The 22,395-nt window shown below is 37.2% G+C and overlaps 1 protein-coding gene across 1 annotated transcript; it reads left to right on the top strand.

Moving 5' to 3' along the window:
* The first annotated feature begins 3,753 nt into the window (after positions 1-3,753).
* LOC131982653 (cytochrome c oxidase assembly factor 3 homolog, mitochondrial) lies at positions 3,754-8,498 on the top strand. Its single transcript, XM_059347184.1, has 2 exons — positions 3,754-3,957; positions 7,957-8,498. Exons 1-2 carry the CDS (start codon positions 3,789-3,791, stop codon positions 8,061-8,063), a joined length of 276 nt encoding a protein of 91 aa, XP_059203167.1. The 5' UTR covers positions 3,754-3,788; the 3' UTR covers positions 8,064-8,498.
* The last annotated feature ends 13,897 nt before the right edge of the window (positions 8,499-22,395 follow it).

The following is a 22,395-nucleotide window of genomic DNA, read 5'->3' as shown; positions in this document are numbered from 1 at the left end:
TCAGCAAGGAGTGAGGGAGGAGGGGGCTGGTGAGTCCAGGCCTCTGGATTCCCTCCTGGATGGAGCTGCCTCACCAAGCAGGGGCAGTGGAGAAAGAGAGAGCGGAGAAGGGGCTGGCCCCCTTAACCCATTGAGGCCTGAAAAATCGCTGGGCGATTTTAAAATAAGCCTCTAATTTTCTGGAAATTCTGGAAAAAAAAGTGTCAACTCTTCTACTAAATAATAGATTTTTCAGCCTCTGTAGCAGATAGAAATGAAATTCAAAAAGGTATTTGAGAGCTTATACAAATACTACAAAACGACGTATCCGCTTTCCAGGCTTCAATGGGTTAAAGCAGCCCAGTGGACCACATGCAGTGACCAAAGGTGCCTTGACCAATGACGTGACCTGGAAGGTGTCATAAAATGCCAAGCATTCTGGGAAATTAAGTTCTTGAGAGTGCACAAAATGGCGGTTACCTGCCATTTTGTGAGTTGACTCAGAAAAATGTTTAGTCCACAAATGTTAAAGTCCACAAATGAACCCAAGATTCACCTGTGGTACAGTCCCAACATAGGGCTCAAGTTGGGCAGCGTCTATTGACTCACTTTAGAATACACTACTCACTGTGCTCAAACACACATTCATACTGGTGGCCGAGGCTACCAGGGCACGCTGGTGCCACCTGCCACCATTGGGAATCCATTCACACACCGATGAACGCAGCATTTGGGGTTCAGCATCTTGCCCAAGGATACTTCAACATGTAGGCTGCCATGGTCTGGGATCGAAACACCGACCTTCCAGTCAATTGACGACCGATCTACCAACAGAGCACCAGCCACCCTGATTAGTTTTGTATTTATTTGTTTTAAGTAGAATTGAGTCTAGGTTGAATATACAGAAAGCTAAATAGTAAGAAGCATGTGCACAGATGGCACTGGGGACAGAAATTTTGGGTATCTACAGTTCCATGCCATTATCTGTACATTCTACTCCTTACATTTTTAAAAAAAAGGCCTTGTTACTTCTATTTCATTTTGGCTTGTTTTCATTACAGATTTTCATTGTTCAAAAAACACACACAAAGACCCCTATCCAGATAAATCGCTCCATCCAGATAAATCACTCCATCCAGATAGAGTGAATGTGATTGTGGTTGGATGAGAAGTATAAACATTTACCATTCCGACACCCTATTGGTTTGTACGCCATCCATTGTACCTGCTCATGACACGCATCATATGTAGCCTAGCGTGAAGATGTCCATGGCAGAGATGAGGCTCTCAAGCGTCACACATTGAGTGTGTCAGTCATCATCTCATTTCGGTCTTTTGTCGCACACTCCCGCCACACATTGTATTTCTCACGCATGAAAATGTATTGTGTGACTTACTACCAAGTTACACCCTTATTTCTGGAGTGGAACATGTAGCAAGATGCTATGAACATCGTATAATTCAACGGGAGCTTGACATGCCCCGTTCAATAACATCAATCCCAAATGTTTCAACATTAACATTTTAATATAACATAATAGTCATTATAGCTATTTTGGGGAGGTGGGGTAGTGCACTTTAGGCCCCTGTGGCCCCATGGCCTAAGCTTTTGTCCTTAATGGCATTTTCCCCCTTACATTACTTTTCCTTTGATACTTTAAGTAGTTTTGAAACCAGTACTTTTACACTTTTACTTGAGTAAAACGCTTGAGATGATACTTCAACTTCTACAGAAGTGTTTTTAAACCCTAGTATCTATACTTCTACTTGAGTAATGAATATGAATTTTGACACCTCTGGTCATATCTATCTATAAAGCATGAAGCATCTGTGCGCGCATGGCACGAAGGTGTGCATCCTCGATTTTGAAGATTTTTGAATCCATTTTTCAAAATTTCATTATTTTCGTCGGACGTGTTGCAGCATTGCCCTGTTTCTGATCGGACGCCTTTCAGGGGAGCTCCGCCCCATTGTGTGATAGGCCTACACCTGGTCAGTAACACAATTCACTCTGGATTTACACGCCTGACTCATCTCATCTGTAAGTCTATTTAGCCTACCTATCTTTCTGAGTTTTAAAGTGCGCTACAAGGTTCGATTTTCCAATAATATTCAAATAGTTTCCAGCGAATATCAATGTTCAATGTGTATGTGCTGGATGGTGTGCGCACCTTAGGAAAAATGTTTTATGGTGTTGCAGACGTTGTAGTGGTCTGCATAGCCACAATATATGAAACACAAAAGTTATCAATCAATCTACACATTCCACAACACACCTAATAACCCTTACTCACATTATTCACATCCATCTGTTTGTGCTGCATGTGACCTTATTCCCTCCTATATCTGTGTCTGTATATATGTCTAACCATGTTGAATGATTTAGTTTCTTTTTCTTAAAATAACTATTTCTGTGTCTCTTTATATCTCAATGTACATCCATGTATTACCCAATAAATACTGTATATTAACACTACGCAAGAGTATTACACCTCATTGTACATCCCACTTTCACACACAACCTCATTTGGCCATAATTGAAAAATCTACTTAATCTCCCACTATACGAATACATACTTCCTACGGGCACTGCACTAGTATCAAATAATTCCAGTTTACAACAGTATTTACAGTTTTTCTCAGTTGCTTTGGTATATTTCTCAAATCACTATTAACATTTGCACAACAGTTAGTTCAATCTCCACAACATTTAGTCATTTGTGCTCATCATAGTAGCAGTTTCTCATTCCTCACAACAGATTGAAAATGCTTTTGGACAATCAACAATTGCTTTCATACAACTCTCTGCTGTTTTATAACATTATCATTGCTCATGTCAGTCAAAATGAGCTATACTTGTGAATGCTGAATAGTCTTTCCATATAAAACTAATAGTCCTCATTTCATTGCTTGAGTCTTCACATAGAAAAATGTTGAACTAGTTGTCAAAATCTGTCAAACAAATTTTATACATTTGTTTTAAAATCTTTATTTTTTCCTGGAAATGTCTCCAGAATTGAATACATTTCTCTCAGGTGAACCTCAGCTTTCACTGATGAGAAGGGCTGTGTGACACATTAGTTATGGTAAATAGTAAATGGGGTGCACATATCTTAAGCACTTAGCTTTTATGCAAAGCACACTGGTGCCACCTGCCACCATTGGGAATTAACTCACACACCGATGAACGCAGCATCGAGGCAATTTGGGGTTCAGTATCTTTTCATCAATTCTCTACTATCACTCAGAGCTGAATCCCATAAACCCATAAACACTTTACAAGCCTATATATGAACCAGCAGGACATAGTGTGTACCATTTCTACAACACTGTGATACTGTACTGTGCACAGTTCTACCCAAATGGGGTTTATGTTTGTTGTAAATAAGGGTGTTTTTTTCTTTTTGCACAATGCTGTAAACAAATTAGAATTGAAAAGAGTATATGCAATAAAAATATGAAACATACATATTCAGTGTGTTAGAACTTTTCATCTTGATGACACTGACACTTTCATTAACATGAATACTTGCTTTTGAGGAATGAGCTGTCCATTTTGAGCAAGTGACACACTTGCAGTTTATCAACTAGGTTTTGCATTTTGTACTAATTGTTTTGAGAAATGCATTAACTGTTGTGCAAATGTAAATAGTGATGTGAGAAATGCACCAAAGCGACTGAGAAAAAAATGTAATAATTTATTGCGACTACTCTACACACTCCCATACAGTAGATGGCAGTGTTGTCTTTGTAACTAGAAGAATCATTCCGGTTCACACGACCTCTAGCAGGTGATTATCAAAGCAGTGATGGCGGAGAAAGAAGCAGCAGTACCCGCTAAACCTGCACTAACGGCGGGAGAGAAACAGCTGCTCCGCCGCCAGAAGGAGCTCGACAACTGGAAGAAAAACGCTTCGCGGCTCCGGAGGCGGAACCTGCTGACCGGCCTGGCTATCGGAGCGTTTGTGGTCGGCATGTGTATCCTTCACTGGTTTACTGATCTGATAGGTGTCATAAGCTGTCATACAAAACATAAAAATTTGCCAAATGGCATATCCATAAATGTCGTTACGTTAATCAAAAACCTCTCTTTCTTGTCTTTGAAAACGAAACCAAACAATATGCAACCTAGTTTTGTTATGGTAGCTGTTAGTCAAGCTTTGTTAGATATTATTCATTACACAAGTGTTTTATTGTGAAGGATAGACCGGAAGTAGTGTGTGGTTGGTCCACGTTATCCCTCTAGTATAGGCGCCTTTATACTCGGTTACATTGGTGGCAGCGGTGGGATAATAAAATAATTAACTGACACGAATAGCTGTCTTCAACAGGAGAAGTCTCACTTTTATTCCTCTTCACAGCTTGCTCTCACAACAACCGTCATACTCTACCGGACCAACCATACACTACTTCCGGTCTATCATTTACAATAAGGCACTTGCGTAATGAATAATATCTAACAAAGCTTGACTAAGAGCTACCATAACAAAACTAGGTTACAAATATATTAAGTCTATTAAGAAATCTACCAACATCAAAGCTATAAAAACTTTGAATTTATGTACACTTTACAATGTTAAAAATGGATTATTTTTTTTACAAGAACTCATATATTATAAGAGAAATGTTAAAAATCTACAATTATGTATGAGCTGTAGTCTCATCAGGCAATGTGTCGGAAGTTGGATGAGCTTAAACTAGTCCTGGGTGATACTGAGACAGATGCATACCATTAAAACATAAAATATATAAAAATATAATTATGAATTAAAAATAGACCAAATAACAGGTTTGAACTCAGTGGAATCTGCAATTAAAAAGTGTCTAAATGCTGTTATGTCACCCTTTTTATATAAAATGTAACAGTTCAAAAAAAGTTCAATAGTTCAATCTGAAAATGGTATTCTTAGAGATGATAGCTCTCAGACAGCACAGAAAAAATGATGCTTTTGGTTATCAAGAAAACCATGGAAAATGGCTAGATATCAGCTCTTAAATTAAACTCTTACGAGCTATTTTTGTTATCATTATATTAATCCAAACAAATATACCTTTAGTTGTACCAGGCATTAAAATGAACAAGAAATTGAAGAAAACATTAGTCTAATAATGTTTCCATGAATGTATACATTATACTAAGCAAGGTAAAGACCGATATCTGCATCGAAAAAGTAAGCTTAATACTCTCTGAATGCACTCTACTCTATATTGGAACAAAATCTAATCTATAGTTAACATTTTGTTTATATTTTTTAAAATTCAATCAATTAAATTCTGTTATGCTGTTCAATCAAATGTTAATCTTTCACAGTTCTTTGCATTATAACTGACTGACACCAGATGGCACCAAAGTGTATCTCGTACTGATAATAATATTTAAAGCTCAGAGAATCTTGCGCAATACAAGAAGCTCTTCTTCTGTGTAAAATGTTGTAACACTAACACCTATTTGAACTGTTGGTTGAACATGTATATATATAAGTAACTGAAATTGAGTCCCATGGTGAATACACACCAGGTCCTTTTAGTTTGAATTTAAAGAATGAGACTGGTTTTAGTAAAAAATAAAGTGTCAACATATGCCCATGAAATAAAATCAACAATGTGTTGGTCCTGACAGGAATACTTTCAGACTCTCAGTCCAACGTCAGTTTCTTCTTACTGAAAATATAAATCTTCAAAATGTGTTGCTTATCCATACAAAAACAAGTCTATATCTATATTCTGAAACAGCTAGACAGTTTTTAGTAAATGTTGGTAAAACAGGAGTGAATAGTGCATTTGTTGGGTTTCCGTTCCATTTTTCCCCCCAAATTGTTTTATCTGTTTTTATTTCTCTGAATTATGGTTTAGTCATAATTAGTATAGTAGTTTCTTCGATTTAAGACGATTTTTCCATCGGCATGTAATCGTGTGGTGGATGAATAAAACTTCAGTAAATGCTTTTAGTATATCACTGAATTGATGTATCACAACGTTCTCCTGACTCATAAAATAGAAGTCTTTTGGACGTTGTACTTTCCTAAATGTACCTGTAAGTTTTGAAATTCTAAAATGACTCGACTGGTTTAAATGATGAGGGTCTTTACATGTGATTGGCCCAAACAAAGGAAGCACAACTTTTTTAAATATCTATTAAAAAAAAAAAATAAATACAAATAATGAAGCATGTTATTAAAGTAAATGTATAATAAAGAGAATAAATCAAGCATGTGTTACAGTAAATATGTGAGAATTAATATGTCCACAATAAAGTACCTCAGTCAAAAGTTTGGACACACCTTCTCATTCATTGGTTTTTCCTTTTTTTTTTTTTTTTTTCCCAACATTGTGGATTAATACTAAAGACATACCATGAAAGAACACATACGGAATTATGTCATGAAAAAGTGTTAAACAAAGCGGAATATGTTTTATATTTGAGATTCTTCACAGTATCCACCTTTTTTGTTGTTGATAGCTTTACACACTTCTGTTACTCTCTCAGTCAGCTTCATGAGCTGATCACCTGGATGGTTTTCAGTTAACAGGTGCACCTTATCAAGAGTTAATTAGTGGAATTTCTTGCCTTCTTCATGTGTTTGAGACCATCAAAGCAAAAGGTTAAAGGCTACTTTGAAGAAACTAAGGCTACGTTTACATGACGGTCTGAAATGAAGACGCAAAAGTGGCGTCGCATCTTCACTTTTTATTCCGCGTTTAGACAAGGGTTTTTGGGAGGAAATCTGCTGCATACAGTGACGCAAAAGTGTGTAGAATTGGATTGGGTATGCATGCCAGGCGGCATCACTTAAAGAGATAAGAGCATCTTTGGGCATGTGGAAGTTTTCACGCCACGCATTTTCATCAGCTACTCCTTCCACAAAGTTCTCCACCATCCACTAGATCTCCCAGGTCTCGTCCAAAGCCGTCTGGCTCGCCTCCGACCAATCGGTGCATCCAAAATGTGATAGAGGTAATTCCAGATCCTTCTCTGTTCACTAATACTATCTGTACATATCCTGCACATTTGGTGGAAAGACTCCTGTAAGTTTATTAGAGCTGCCAGAGCAGCTGAAGGTCCGACGCATGGAAAAAATCCCACGTTTGTTTATTTCCCTGTACTGGAGCATGTATGTGACAAACACGTATGTGACATAAACACGTACGTGACGTGAGCAGATCTGAGCAGAGTTTTGCGTCTTGGCAGTGTAGACGGACACGCTACGGCGGAGCGGATTTAACTTTTCCACTTTGGAAGGTGGTTTCAGATTTTTGCGTTTTTAAGCCCCAAAAACGCCGTCACCGTCTAAACGAAAGGCACATCCGATAAAATACATTGACGTTTTTACCCACAAGCGTCCTCGTGTAAACGGGGCCTAAAATATAAAACATATTCTGGTTTGTTTGACACATTTTTGTTCACTACATAATTCCATATGTGTTCATAGTGCTCATTTATTAAAATATGAATCTACAATGTAGAAAATAATAATAAATAAATAAAAACAATTTAATGAGAAGGTGTGTCGAAACTTTTGACTAGTAGTGTAGATTTAGACCCTCAGGGAAGATCCGACCTTATTTAACACTATTTCATAAAGCTGTATGTTCAATGCGTGCTACTAATGTGGAACTTCCACTATACTTCTCAAATGTGCCATTTATTTCCCCTGCCATATGTTTAACTACAGTCATGAAAAAAATTATTAGACCACCCTTTTTCTTCAATTTCTTGTTCATTTTATGCCTCATACAACTAACGGTACATTTGTTTGGACAAATATAATGATAACAACACAAAAAGTCATAAGAGTTTAATTTAAGAGCTGATATCTAGCCACTTTCGATGGTTTTCTTGATAATAACCAAAATCATTTCCATGACTGTATGTGGCGTTTGATTTGTTTTATACCCAATAGGCAAGCTTTGAGTTTCTACACAACCAACAAGGTGTTTTTAAAGTGTTATTGTGTTTTTCTTTGACCTGTTGTCCAGTTAGCTACACCATCCTGTCTGTGAAACAGGAGAGGATCATGGAGGAGCTGGATGATGAAGCCAAGATCCACATCATCAGAGGGCCACGGACTGGTGCCAACTCATGACGACACTGACATGAACTGTGCTGGAGCTTCTGTTCCAGGCCCCTGGCCTTATGTGTGGCATCCATAGACTGTTTGGTGACATCACCCTGGTGTTTGATGAGTCATGTCTGCTGAGCTTCTCCTACCAATCAGACACTTAAACCTCATTACCACTGCATGATGCGACACGGCTCGACTCGACTTGATTGAAACCAGGTTTTTTTTGTTTTCCATGTGTAAAGGTTGTGGATATTACCTTGGCCGATACTAGAAGGTGGACACCACAGCAGACCACTGACTGATCGGAGAATTGTCACCAAGCTGAGCCATGCCGTGGAATTGAGGCATCACATACCACCTGCCACTTTATATAAGGATAGTACAAATGTTTCCATTAACTCTATTCTCTTTGAAAATACATTAAATATATGAATAAAATCTATTGGTGAAATTGTTGATTTGACTGTTTTATGCATTAAACCAACTTAAATAGGTTCACCTGATTAGGGCCTGGGCTACACGGTAGCACGCTTGCCTCACAGCAAGAGGGTCGCCGGTTCGACTCCGGCCTGCGGCTCTTCTGTGTGGAGTTTGTATGTTCTCCCAGTGTCAGCGTGGGTTCTCTCTGGGTACTCCAGCTTCCTCCTACAGTCCAAAAACATGCACTTAGGTTTAATTGGTGACTCTAAATTGCCCGTAGGAGTGAATGAGAGCGTGTGTGCCGATGTGTCTGCCCAGTGATAGTCTGGTGATCTGTCCAGGGTGTACCCGCCTCTCGCCCAATGTCAGCTGGGATCGGCGCCAGCCCCCCGCGACCTGGTGAAGGACAATGAATGAATAATTAGGGCCCGACCAATATGGGATTTTACCCTACTGCCTGCTCCCGGTCACTTTTCAGCCACCTTTAGGTTACAGAGGAAGAAACATTTTATTTGTCCACCACTCTGTTGGACAATCTTCGTGATAACGGTGATAACGTTTCTAAATCACATCAAACATAATTTTATGCATTATATGTTTGGTAAAAAGAGTTTTGATATCAGTGTATATCAGGCAACACATACACCGATATAACAGATCCAGTTATATTTATGAACGGCCAATATAAGCCATATACCAATAATATTGGTCTCACACTACAGGTGCATCTCAATAAATTAGAATATCATAGAAAGTTTATTCATGTCAGTAATTAAATTCAAAACGTGGAAATAACACATTATAAAGATCCATTACACACAGAATGAAACATTTCATATCTTAATGTATTAATTTCTTCTAATTATAATGATTATGGCTTACATTTAATGAAGACCTGAAATTCAGTTTCTCCAAAAAAAAAAAAAATATATATATATATAAGACCAATTTTAAAAAGTATGTTTAATATAGAAATGTTGGCCTCTCAAAAGCATGTCCATCTATATGCACTCAATACTTGGTTGAGGCTATTTGACCTGAACTACTGGAAATGTACTTTTCCATGTTATTCTAAAGTATTGAGATGCACCTGTACTTTAAATGAAGCATAGCTTTGACATATTTTGGGAAAAAATGAATCTTGAAGGTTCATCATTTCCAATTACAAGACATTTCCTTAAAGTATTTAATCTGGCTCTAATAAAAGCAAAATTAGAAAAATTGAGAAACCACATTCATTAAAAGGCTCCAATAGACAATCTAATATATAAACCGTCAATTAAATAATGCATTGGCCAAATGTATCAGATGACAGCCATGTTAATATACACATGCACGTACATAAGACACAATATGTCAGAGAACAAGACAAGGAGAGAGAGTGATTGAAGAGACATTTGTTTACCAAATGCAATGTTTTGTCTAGTACAGCTGGGTGGAGATATTTGTGTGGGTGTGTTAGAACTAAAAGCTCAGGGATAGCTGGTAGATTTCTTTTTTTGTGTGCTCTCTTTTCTTTCTTTCTTTTTGACATACATCCAATTAAATTAAATACAAAAACAATGTATTCAATGTCTTAACTCATCAACTTCATTGATTTTGTATGCTTATTCTTTTTTGTCAGCAACACATTTTTAAAAAAAGTTGGAATAAGGCCAAACAAAAGATTGGAAAAGTTTGAAATGTTCAAACAGCAACCTCTTTGAATATTCAACAGATACACAGTCCGACTCCAACAGTTTATGAACTTTTCCCAACACACAATTGCAAGGAATTTAGGGATTTCAATGTTACAATCCATAACATCATTAAAAGATTCAGAGAATCCATAAAAATCTCTGTATGCAAGGGGCAAGGCTGAAAACCAACCATACTCGTGTGTCAAGTTGTTCTGGTCAAACATTTTTTAGTAAACATGACATAATGTGAATGCGTGGGATCTACCACGAGGAACACCAGTGCAAAGCTACAGAATGATCTGAAAATGAATACCCCAAACATAAATGCCAATTACTCCCACATTTTTTTTGTTTTGCCCCAAAATTCAGACTTTTGATTTTAATAATGGTCTGGTCCTGTATATCAGTATTCTGAAAGAAGTAATGATTTAAAGGAAGATTGAGATCTGTGTAAAATACTGTAAAAAAAAAAAAAAAAAACATCTGTAAAAAAAACATCACAAAAAGCTGGTATGACACAGTTTCCTCATTCATCACTCTGTGGATGGACAGAGTTAAAGAGATCCATGCAATGGAAAGGATGATTTTCAATCAGATCCAGAGGAGCGGTCTTCTCCAGAAAATGGGAGAAGTGGTCTGCCTACATCAAAGGATTACAGGACGCTACAAATAAATCAGTCATCAAAACAATAAATCATCAAAACAATCAATGACATTATAGGAAACATATTATATACTACAGAGGAGCCCCTCCCACCCACCTCCGTTTTCTTTTTTTCTTTTCTTTTTTTTCTGTATATGTGTGTGTGTGTATATATGACTGTATATACAGTCATGAGAAAAAATATTAGACCACCCTTGTTTTCTTCAATTTCTTGTTCATTTTAATGCCTGGTACAACTAAATGTACATTTGTTTGGACAAATATAATGATAACAACTAAAATAGCTCATAAGAGTTTAATTTAAGAGCTGATATCTAGACATTCTACATGGTTTTCTTGATAATGATTTTAGTTGTTATCAAGAAAACCGTGGAACCCTGGACTGTTGAGCAACTGAATTTGTATATCAAGCAACAGTCTCTTTCAATCAACTTCAACAATTACAATTCTTATTATTATTATTCATTTACACATACTGAGGGTTGTTAAAATAATATATGATGTATACAGTGGTGGAAGAAGTGTTCAGATCCCTTACTTAAGTTAAAGTATCAATATCACACTGTGAAATTACTCCACTACAAGTAAAATTCTTGCATTCAAAACTTACTGAAGTAAAAGTACAAAAGTATCAGCATCAAAATGTACTAAAAACTCAAAAGTAAATTTACTTGTTATGCAGAATGAACCCACTCAGATATTTTTATATATTCTAAATATATTATTAGATTATTTGTATTGATGCACTTATGTAAGCATCATTTTAATTTCCTCCAGATAGGACTCATTTTAACTACGTAATACACTGGTATGAGGTTTATTTTTATTTTTTTAAACAAGTCAAATCACTTTTGATGTATTTTTCATGTTAAATCTTGGCCTGAAAAGTAACTAAAGCTGTCAGCTAAATGTAGTGGAGTAAAAAGTACAATATTTACCTCAAAATGTAGTGAAGTAGAAGTATAATGTTACATAAAATGGAAATACTCAAGTTAAGTACAAGTACCTAAAATTGTAATTAAGTACAGTACTTGAGTAAATGTACTTAGTTACATTCCACCACTGGATGTATCTCAGTGGTAAACATACCAATGAATGGTGCTGCTGGCTGGTGTTCCACTTCCTGGGTTCCACTTCCATGATTATCGTGACCACCTGAGGAGGCACTGCCATGAGACAGCACAAACAAATGAAGTTTTATTGCCTTAACTCATACATCACTGAAGGCCTTTGCAAAAGTGGAAAGGCAAAAGTGGAGCACAAGAACGGTTGTCCCAGTTCTGAAATTGCTAGTGATTAAGGACAAAAAGACTTGTTACTCCATTTCCAGTCCCTGATGTGCACCTGGATGTATAATAATCCACTGGTGGATTATCGCTGAAAATAAGGGGAGATGAAAGAGCAGAGTGGGAAATAAAATCATAACTACATGAGTTTTGGGCCCTGTTAGTATTGCACTATTGCAATTGTTTCCATGTCATTATTGCAACAACAACAAAAATGCTCTTATTCTTTTCTCTTCTTTTCTTCTTTAACATATAGCACTTCTTTAGCTATGACAGTTAGCTCTTAAAGTTATGTACTCACTTGATTCCTGTGGTCTATGTCTAGTACCTTCAGGTTGAATGCACTTATTGTAAGTCGATTTGGACAAAAGCGTCTGCTAAATGACATGTAATGTAATGTAATTGCACGATGGTAACTGGTCTGAACTTTGGTCAGTCTGCGTTTTAGGGGGCAGAACTTAGCTTAACGGGTCCGTTTTCTTGTATTTTTTCTTTTTGCATATGTTTTTCAATATATAATGACACCAACAACAGCTAAAAGAGAGTCAATATTGGACTTACAGTCACAAGGCAACCAAAAACAACTTGGAATTATAATATAATTATATTGGTGATACATGACTACTGGATGTGTTGAAAACAACTGTTTTTTGAACAGGTTTACCAAAAAACAAGATGATACGTCATTTTTAATTGTGTTCACAGCTTGCTTCCACTATTGTGACGTGTTTGGTGTGGACCTTGATTTCTTTACTGTGACGAAAATAAGGTGGCTGGTGATGGTCAGCTTAACTCTGTTAAGCTACATTGTCTCTCACAGTTTTTCTACATGTGTTAAGGAAAGAAGGTGCAACGTGTCTAAGCTTTGAAATCCTTTAAAAGGCACCTTTAATAGACTGGTACTAGAAATAGACCTTATATTTTTTTTCTGTTGAGTAGGACTTATTAGGATGTGGAACTACTTTTACAGTTAGTAAGTTATTCATTGTACTTCTAAAGTGTTTTGCTCACACTTGTTGTTTTGGAACATCTGGTATACAAATATTATCATGCCAACAAAGTCAAGGAACTCCAGATCCGAATGCAAATCAGAGCTTAGCATCCGGATGGTAAAACAACTGAAGGAAGGCTTTGCACAATCTTGTGATTGGTCCTGACAGAGTCTATTGAAGCTGTAACCTTCGCGGTCACTCTGTTAACTTAGTATTTCACCGACTGTGTCACATCCGAACCTGAACACTAGCTTCCCTGCTGTCATTGTCCGAGGTGAGTACTGCTGTAGTAACCAGGTTGGAAAGATGAAGGCACTGACACGGCTGAGGCTACGGTGAGGCTACATTGGTGGCCGATGTCAGAGTTGGCGCTTAGAGAACTAGGCTAACTGTGTTTTTTCCACACAATTTTAATTTTTAAGTAAAGGTAAGGCATTCAAACTGTTGTAGAAGCATAAGTAGTGGAGGTGGTAGAAAGACACTCAAAAGGTAAAGAACTCACTGAAGAACTGTATTTAATTATTGATGCGGTGGCATTTGCAGCTATGCGTGATTTATTTATGATCATACCATATTCCAAGTATAGCCACTAAGCTAATAGAAGTCTCTCTAAAGCCCTTTGGATCACAGAAACACTCCTGTTATGTTGCAGGTGACATTGACCAATTTTAAAGTTAGAAATAATCTAATATATATATATATATATATATATATATATATATATATACATAGGTAAAAGAAAAGTTTTTTTTTGTTATGTTGCAGGTGACATTGACCAATTTTAAAGTTAGAAATAATCTAATATATATATATATATATATATATATATACATAGGTAAAAGAAAAGTTTTTTTTTTTGAATGAAACCTCTTCTGCTTGGCTTTATAAGTGTAATCAGCACACACACACACACACACACACACACACCTCATCTGTAATATGCGAGAACACAGGTGTTGTTAAGACTTTTGTTGGTAACCTTTTAATTTATTCTTTTGTAAAATAACATTTAAAAAAATCAAAGTCATGTAAAACTAATGTATTTTATATGTAGGTCTTTCCAATGATCATTAAAAATATTTAACATGCAATTTTTTTATGAAAGACCCGACAAAGCATAAATTCAGACTTTTTTGCACATCTGCATCATGATATAGGTATTTCAGTATCCTTTTGATCCATTCGTTGCAATTAAATTACAGCAAAATCAGTGTATATACATAACACTGTGGAAGCAAAATACATGCAGCCGTCCAAAAGCAGTTGACAATGAAATGAACAGAGCTGTGTGCACCTCTGGATGATATTATTAATCCACACATGATCTGTCAATTTGCTTTTCCATCTTATCTATTTCAGCAGTGGTTGATAACAGTAAAAAATTGCAGCATTGTTTTTAGTGACGCATCTTATGCAAGTAATGTGAATATTCTGCGATGCACACATTCTGCTAAGGCTTTTTCCCAGAGGAGTCACTATAAAAAGATACTTATTAGCCATGTGAGGTCCCTCAGAATACATTCATAAATGTGCAAAAACATATCAAGCTGATTTGTCCGGTAGTATGAGAGGTTAGCTGTGTGTGGACATAAAGACAGAAACTGCTTTGAACCTGTTTAATCTGCTGAGATTTAGTGGAGAAAGCAGTAGGTATTATCTCTGATGTTCGCTGTAATGGAGCCTGTTGTTTACTGACTGATTTTCTTATTTATTCAGTTAGTTTGGATAGATTTTTAGTCATTCACTTCATAATGATTTAGTAATTCAATGATAAGATATTAAATATGATGAGGTAAGTTAGTATTACTCTGAGAATGCATGGTGCAGAATAAGTCAGGCACATAATGTAAAGTGATATAATGAGTAAAAAGTCCAAATGTTCCATAATATGATGTTAAAGAAATGTGCATGTGACTGCAGGTGTATGGAATCCTTCCTGTGAAAAACATGAGGAAAACCTGCATTCTAGCCTCCCTGCTGCTGCTTTTTTCTGCTGTGTGTTGGGGAGAGTCAAACCTGAGAAGCAACTTTCAACATTATTCAGAATACAAAACCTGGAAATCGGCACAGGCCTACTGCAGAGAAAAACATACTGATCTGATTACAATCGGAAGTGAAAAAGAGAATCGGGACTTTGTCGGTAGCCACGGCTGGATCGGTTTGTACCGAGAGGATTCAACTTCAAAATGGAAATGGTCCAGAAGAGACGAGACAGCCACCTTCACCAGCTGGGATAGTGGTAAGCAGAACTAGCACACAACTGAGTCAAGGATCTATCTATCAGGCTTTTAATACAGTCACTACATTTTTTTCAACACTCCTACGGGCAATACAGAGTCACCAATTAAACCTAAACTGCATGTTTTTGGCCTGTGGGAGGAAGCCAGAGTACCCGGAGAGAACCCATACTGACACGTGGAGAATATGAAAAAACTCAGAAAAACACAGAAAAGCCACCATGTAGCCCTAAACAGTCTTTAAGTTAACCTAATTCAATCATTGAAATATTTCACAGCTAAACTGTATTCTTTAGGAATTAATCATTTCCGTGGGTCCCTCTTGCTTGATTTATGACCTTAGGAAACATTCTCATAATTCTTCTTTAATAAATCACGATGTTCAATTTGGAAGTGATGGCCCCAGTGTGTTTTCAGTTCAACTTTATCAAAGTTAACTATCGCATTTTCGTCACTTAAAAATGTCTTGTTCAGTCTTTGGTTGGACTAAAAGACACTCGGCTTAGAAGAACGATTGTCCTTTGCCAACCAAGCTACCCAGCTCTTACTAGTGTTAGCAGATGAGGTAGCATCATTCTGGCTTATTTTCCATTCTGCGCATTTATCAGTTGCAAAAAAACAATATGGCATTCGCCCTAACCAAGAAAGCAATGGCCAAAATGCCAAACTCGAGGCTTTAAAGCAACAGTCCACAAACCAATGGGTGACGGCACAGCTACAACTCTGTTCACTATTATTATGCCCAACCCTCGATTTACCCTTTTCCAATCCTCTCTCTCTCATCTCTCTCTCTCTCTCTCTCTCTCTCTCTCTCTCTCTCTCTCTCTCTCTCTCTCTATTATAGCCTATACTCTTCAACTAAAGGCAGAATGCATGGAAGAAATATAGAGAAAAAAATGGCTGACTCCAACTACTATATTTGTAATTTAAATTATTTCAAGTTCCCCTCTCCTCTCCAATTCTTGCAGGAAACCCAAACAATGGTGAGAACTGTGCTTATAAGTACAGCATTTCGAGAACATGGTTCAGCGATCCCTGCCACTATAGCCACTCTTTCACGTGTTACGATGAGAAGTTGGTTCTTGTGAAGTTGAATAAGACGTGGGAGGAGGCATTACAGCACTGCAGGGAAATGGAGGCAGTGAACTCAAGTCAGCCAGCCACTGCTTACCAGAACCACCGCTATGACCTGGCCACCCTGCTCACTCAAGATGACCACGATTATGCACGAGAGAAGGCACAAGCAGCGACCACTGACGAGGTAGGATGGTTTACATACAGTGCTTTTAGATCAGGGGGAAGCAACCTGCGCTTTCTGGAGCCACATGTGGATTATATACAGCAGTAAAAAGATTTTTTAAACATTTTAATCAACTAAAATGTGCATTATAGCTTGTGAAGATCTACAGGCCGGCGCCATGACCTTTAAATTTTGCCAACTTCAAGTCTAGTTTTGAGTTTCCCTAGCTAGGGTAGCTTTTGAATCCAAATCTCCTGAGATATTTATTTGGTTTCTAGCCACTCATTTGCACTTGGGTCCTTGCTGCATTCTGACAAAATCATATAAATAAATGCTCATTATGACCTATTATTAATGTTGGTAGTCTAATGAAGACTTAGTAGGCTGTTTTATCTTCACTGTAAGGCTTAAAATAATGTATGCGGCTCCATTTTGACAGTTTTTCTCTTATTTTGGCCGACAATGGCTCTTTTGTTAGTAAAGGTTGCCGACCCCTGATCTAGGCTATCCAGCAACTCCCGTTCTGTGTTTACATCTCTGCTAAATAATGGTAGGTGTGGACCGGCCTGCGTTACCTGGCTGGTCAGTGGGTGTGGGTAGGTGGAGGAGGAGCAGTACAGTACGACATTACTGAAAGCTGCACCACTGAGATGTTCTGCGGCACCCTGGTGAAGAATGACAACACACTCTTCATGACAAGAAACTGCAGGCAGAGAAGGAACTTCCTCTGTTACGTGAAGACTTAAAAACACATTTTCCAAGGAATGGCATTCTTTAACACAGTCTCACTTTCTCTCTTCTGTTCTGTGTACTGTAAGCTTTCCTAACAAAGTAAGTGGATTGTCTTTTTTAGTGTTAAATAATCCGTATTTAATAGTAGTCCTGAATAGCAGAAGGTAAATGTACTCACAGCTGAGTGATGAATCTATAATAATGTTATTCATTTAACACTTAATTATACATGATTAAAGTGAATAAAGTTTCACAACAAGAATGAATAAAAATGCTGACAAATTACTCCAGAATATCCATTTAGACACAAAGACCTTGAGAAAAAAACATTGAAAAATCCATGCTGTGCATTTCAGATCAAAAATATGACATTTGACATTTTGGAGATTCCTGTAAGAAGTGCATTTTTTTTTGCGATGGGTTAAAATGAGCCCTATCTTGAGGAAATTAAATACTGCTTATATAAATTCATCAATACAAATTTTCTTATAATATATTTAGAATATATATAAAACAATCTGAGTGGGTCCATTCTGCATAACGAGTACCGAGGTTAAACGAGTTTGATGCTTTAAGTACATTTTGATGCTGATACTTTTGTACTTTTACTGAAGTAAGGGATCTGAATACTTTTGTTCTGTTCTGGAAATTTCTCAATTTGTGATTGTAAAGTCTCATGAAGCTGTGTTTATGAGGTCACAGCAGGTCATTTTATTAAAATTTGGTCAACTCATTTGTACTGAAAAACAGTGTTTTTGCCCCAAACTGCATGATATCAGCATAAAGAGGGTCTGTCTGTAAAGGGTTAATGTCTGGGTAAACATACCCATGTCTTAAGTTCAGTGGTCAAGGGACCCCTTTGAAAATGGCCTTGTCAATTTTTCCCGGGCTAACATTTCATGATACCAGTGTTTTGGCTGTATCTTTAACTGAGCCCACTATGGCCTCTGAAAAGAAACCGTTTTGGTGCAAATGTGGTTGTAACATTTAATTAAACTGGGAATATCCTGAAGGCCACAGCAGGTCATATACAATGAAGTCAAGTTTAAAAAAAGAGTGTCAGTTTTCAAATACAACATTTAATAATAGGCTAAAATAACCAGATGTAAAAAAAAAACAAAAAACGTATAGTCCTCATTTCATTGCTTGAGTCATTACATACAAAAATGTTGAACTAGTTTCCAAAATCTGTCAAACAAATTTTATAAATTTTTTTAAGATCTTCATTTATTTATTTTTACTTAAAATGTCTTCAAAATTGAATACATTTCTCTCAGGTGAACCTCAGCTTTCACTGATGAGCAGGGCTGTGTGAAGCATTAGTTCAACCAATGATAAGCCAAATATCTACTATCACTCAGAGCTGAATCCATAAACCCATAAACACTTTACAACATATATGAACCAAGCAGGACATAGTGTGGAGCATTTCTACAACACTGTGACACTGGACTGTCACAGCTCTACCCAAAGGGACTTTATGTTTGTTGTGAATAAGAGTGTTTTTTTCCCTTTTGCACAATGCTGTAAACAAATTAGAATTGAAAAGAGCATATGAAATAAAAATATGAAACATACATATTCAGTGTGTTTTACTCAGTTACCTCACTAAATACAGTAATGTGTAACTTTACTGTAGTTTTCATTATGGCTGTGCAAATAGTATCTAGAGTTTGGAACATTTTCAGGTAGCGTCACCAAGATCTGACTTTTTTGCATTGGAAAACATTTACAGAGTAAACTGTCATAATGAAAACATGACAGAGCCATTTGACTATCTTGTTCATAAACATGGTGTATTATTTTGTTGAAAATTGCATAATTTATTTATCTATTACTTTCATTTTCCCATCCTGTCATACCAGTGTGACTTGGTTTTTCAGTTCAGCTGTGCTGAAATCATATAGTAACGTTTCAACATGGCCACCAGGGGATGCTAGGGAGCTTCAGGAAATCATCCATCAGTGGGATGAGACTCCTGGTTCAGACTGCTGTCTCTTTTACTGAGGTTTCATTACATGCAGCTTCAAGATAGTGTTGCCTGTAGGGATCAATAAAATCCACTCAGATCACTGTGGAAAACACTGGAATTAACCTTTAACAGCCATCTGTTATTTACTATGAGGAAAGGGAATATATGTATATATTTTTTTTGCAAAATTTGCCTTAACACTATGCAGGGGCAGCCCTGCGATAGTCTGGTGACCTGTCCAGGGTTACCCCGCCTCTCTCCCAATGTCAGCTGGGATGGGCTCCAGCCCCCGCGACCCGAGTGCGGATAAGCGGTTAATGATAATGGATGGATGGACTATGCTAGGGCCCCTTAAAAAACTGTGAATGGGCCCAGGGGATTTAAAGATAAATGAGTGATAGGCTCACGTTCAGAGCACTGTTTTTGACAAGAAAAAAATAAAATGCACATTGATAATAGTTTGATTGGTTATTCAGTGCATTCATTCATTATCCTTTACCGCTTATCTGCACTCAGGTTGCACCTATGGGCAATTCAGAGTCACCAATCAAACCTAGGTGCATGTTTTTGGACTGTGGAAGGAAGCCGGAGTACCCGGTGAGAACCCACACTGACACGGGGAGAACATGCAAACTCCACACAGAAGAGACGCAGGCCAGAGTTGAACCAGCGACCCTCTTCCTATGAGGCAAGAGTGCTAACCACTACACCTTATTCAGTGCAGTAAATGCAAAATACAAAAACAAAACTCTAATTTGAAATACTTTGTAACGTTGATTACCAATAGTCATGAAGAAAACACGTAGGAACAGAAAGATGATTCTATTGACTTACATGCAAAGGGAATTCTTTCTGCAACCGGTGGTGTCGCCAACTTCTGGCCGTTGGATAGAATGCAGGTTAAAGGCACTTTTCACTTGTCAGTCCTGGGGTTGCATGAGTGCAACATGTACTTTCTTCGTTCCTAGATCTAACAGTGTAGTTTATTTTCCCTAAACTTCCCTAAACCACCACCATTTAGTAGTCTGATAACAACCTTCAGCACATATCGTAGGTGCCACACACTCCTTCTATCCCAGACCCGGGCATTAGGTGGCCCGGGGGCCACATCAGGCCTGTTGGCTGTCCCTGTTCATCCCACATGAGGTTACCCGGAAATTAGAAATCAATACAATCACAGTGCTTTTATTTTGAAGGGGATTTACGTATGTGGGTGCATGGATACACAGAAATGCGTTCCACAGAGTTACCTTGTTAAAAACACTTATTGCTTTTTGCATAGTTAATAAATTGCAGGTTTACTGCATAATATACATGCTCTATATTGTTTTTGTGATTTGAATGTATGTTGTGTATAAAATAAATGGGAAAGTGAGATAATAATTGGAGTTTTTTTCAATTTTTTACTGCTATATTTCAGTTACTCCATATAGTCTTATTGTAACGTGTATTTTTTACCAGTAACAGCTCAAGACCATGTAATTTACCGCATTTTATAAAGCAATTAAATTAATATTGTGCAGAATTAGGTTCAGAGTATTAGTCCGGCCCTCCACAACCTTCGCAGTCTCTCATGTGGTCCCTTGGGAAAATTAATTGCCCACCCGTGTTCTAATGTACATGTATAAGGCTAATAACTGCTAATTTAATGGACTGGATCATTTTATATTGTACTGTATCACTTGGACATTCTTTTACAACATGGATTGGGAACATTAAGGGTTTGTGCTCTTGTGAAGTGAGAAAAAGAAAAATGCAGGGAAAAAGAAATAGAGAGACATTTATGTGATCCTAAAAAAGGAACTCAGAAATAACGCCCAGCCTGTGTGTGAGTGTGTGTTTCTGTGCGTGTCTGTGTGTTCGTCCACTTCGGTTTGGATGTAGAAGAAAGCTAGAAAGACAGAGTTAAGAGTTAAAAGTCAGCCATGTGCGGAAAACCACGATACAGAAAGTAGACTTCCCTGTGTGTGTCATTACTGCAACATAGAATTACATGAGGCTGGTCTGGTGCTGGATGGGTTGAGATGGCTGAGGTCAACAACACATCCAGTTAAAACATTGTCGAGCTTTGGCCAAGTGACCTGATTGGTCAGAGTCTGGCCCACGCCACGCTGAGAGCTCCCATAATGCACGGCTAGTCTGCCAACTCTGCTGCTCTCTGCTTCATGACTGGAGAAAACAGTACACGTGTATAACCAATGGGCTTGCACAATGATCCACTAGAGGGAGCTTTACAGTGAGACTGAGTGAGAAAGATCCAGCTGCAAGGAAAGATACACCCACTCAGAGACTGCTCACTTTGACTTTCAAGGTCCAGACAGACAATAGAAATCACAGCTGTGAAACAATGTATGGCTTGTTATTATGTAGTACAGCACAGTTCATAAAGTCCGACAGAATCAAAGTTATTTATAGAAGAAATTACTTTGTAAGAACCTTACATTCACATGCACATGGCAGGAGGAACAAATAAAGACGTAGAAACTACAACACTAAAAGCAAGGACAACAAAAATGTTTCAAATCTCCTCCTGTAAAAAAAAAAAAAAATCTGATGTTTTAATGTCCTCTAACACTTTGAGACAACTTCTTAAAATCTCTGTTTTTTATCACAGTGTAATATACACTTTTAATTTTGACTTAATTTCTGTATGACTGGCTATATCTGCATCTACAGTCATGGAAAAAAAATCCATGGTTTTCTTGATAATGATTTTGGTTATTATCAAGAAAACCATGGACAATGTCTAGATATCAGCTCTTAAATTAAACTCTTTTGAGCTATTTTTGTGTTATCATTATATCTGTCCTCACAAATGTACTTCAGTTGTACCAGGTATTACAATGAACAATAAATTGAAGACAACAATGGTCTAATATATTTTCCATGACTGTATATTGTATAATATTGAATTTTGTGAATCTACAAATAAAGTTTATTATGATTATCTTGTCTGGGGATTTTTTTCTTACCAATTTTTTTCTAAATCTTACAAAGCTTTATCTATGTTAATCTATGATAAATAATCAGGCTTCATGCAACAGTGATATGATTTCAGATCATTTTCATTATTTACTGGACACAAGGCTTTTCACATGTTTACAGTGTTTTTTGTGTTTCCTTTTTTTTTA

Source organism: Centropristis striata, chromosome 13 (assembly GCF_030273125.1).
Source record: "Centropristis striata isolate RG_2023a ecotype Rhode Island chromosome 13, C.striata_1.0, whole genome shotgun sequence".
NCBI classification, from domain to species: Eukaryota; Metazoa; Chordata; class Actinopteri; order Perciformes; family Serranidae; genus Centropristis; species Centropristis striata.
Note: the sequence above shows the minus strand (reverse complement) of the source record. Positions and strands in the feature narration are given on the sequence as shown.

What these genes read in the sequence shown, in the direction of transcription:
- LOC131982653 (XM_059347184.1), top strand. Translation starts at nt 3,789, where the DNA reads ATGGCGGAGAAAGAAGCAGCAGTACCCGCTAAACCTGCACTAACGGCG. An exon ending in AGCGTTTGTGGTCGGCATGT is followed by an intron (nt 3,958 to 7,956) that starts GTATCCTTCACT and finishes CCTGTTGTCCAG; the next exon opens with TTAGCTACACCATCCTGTCT.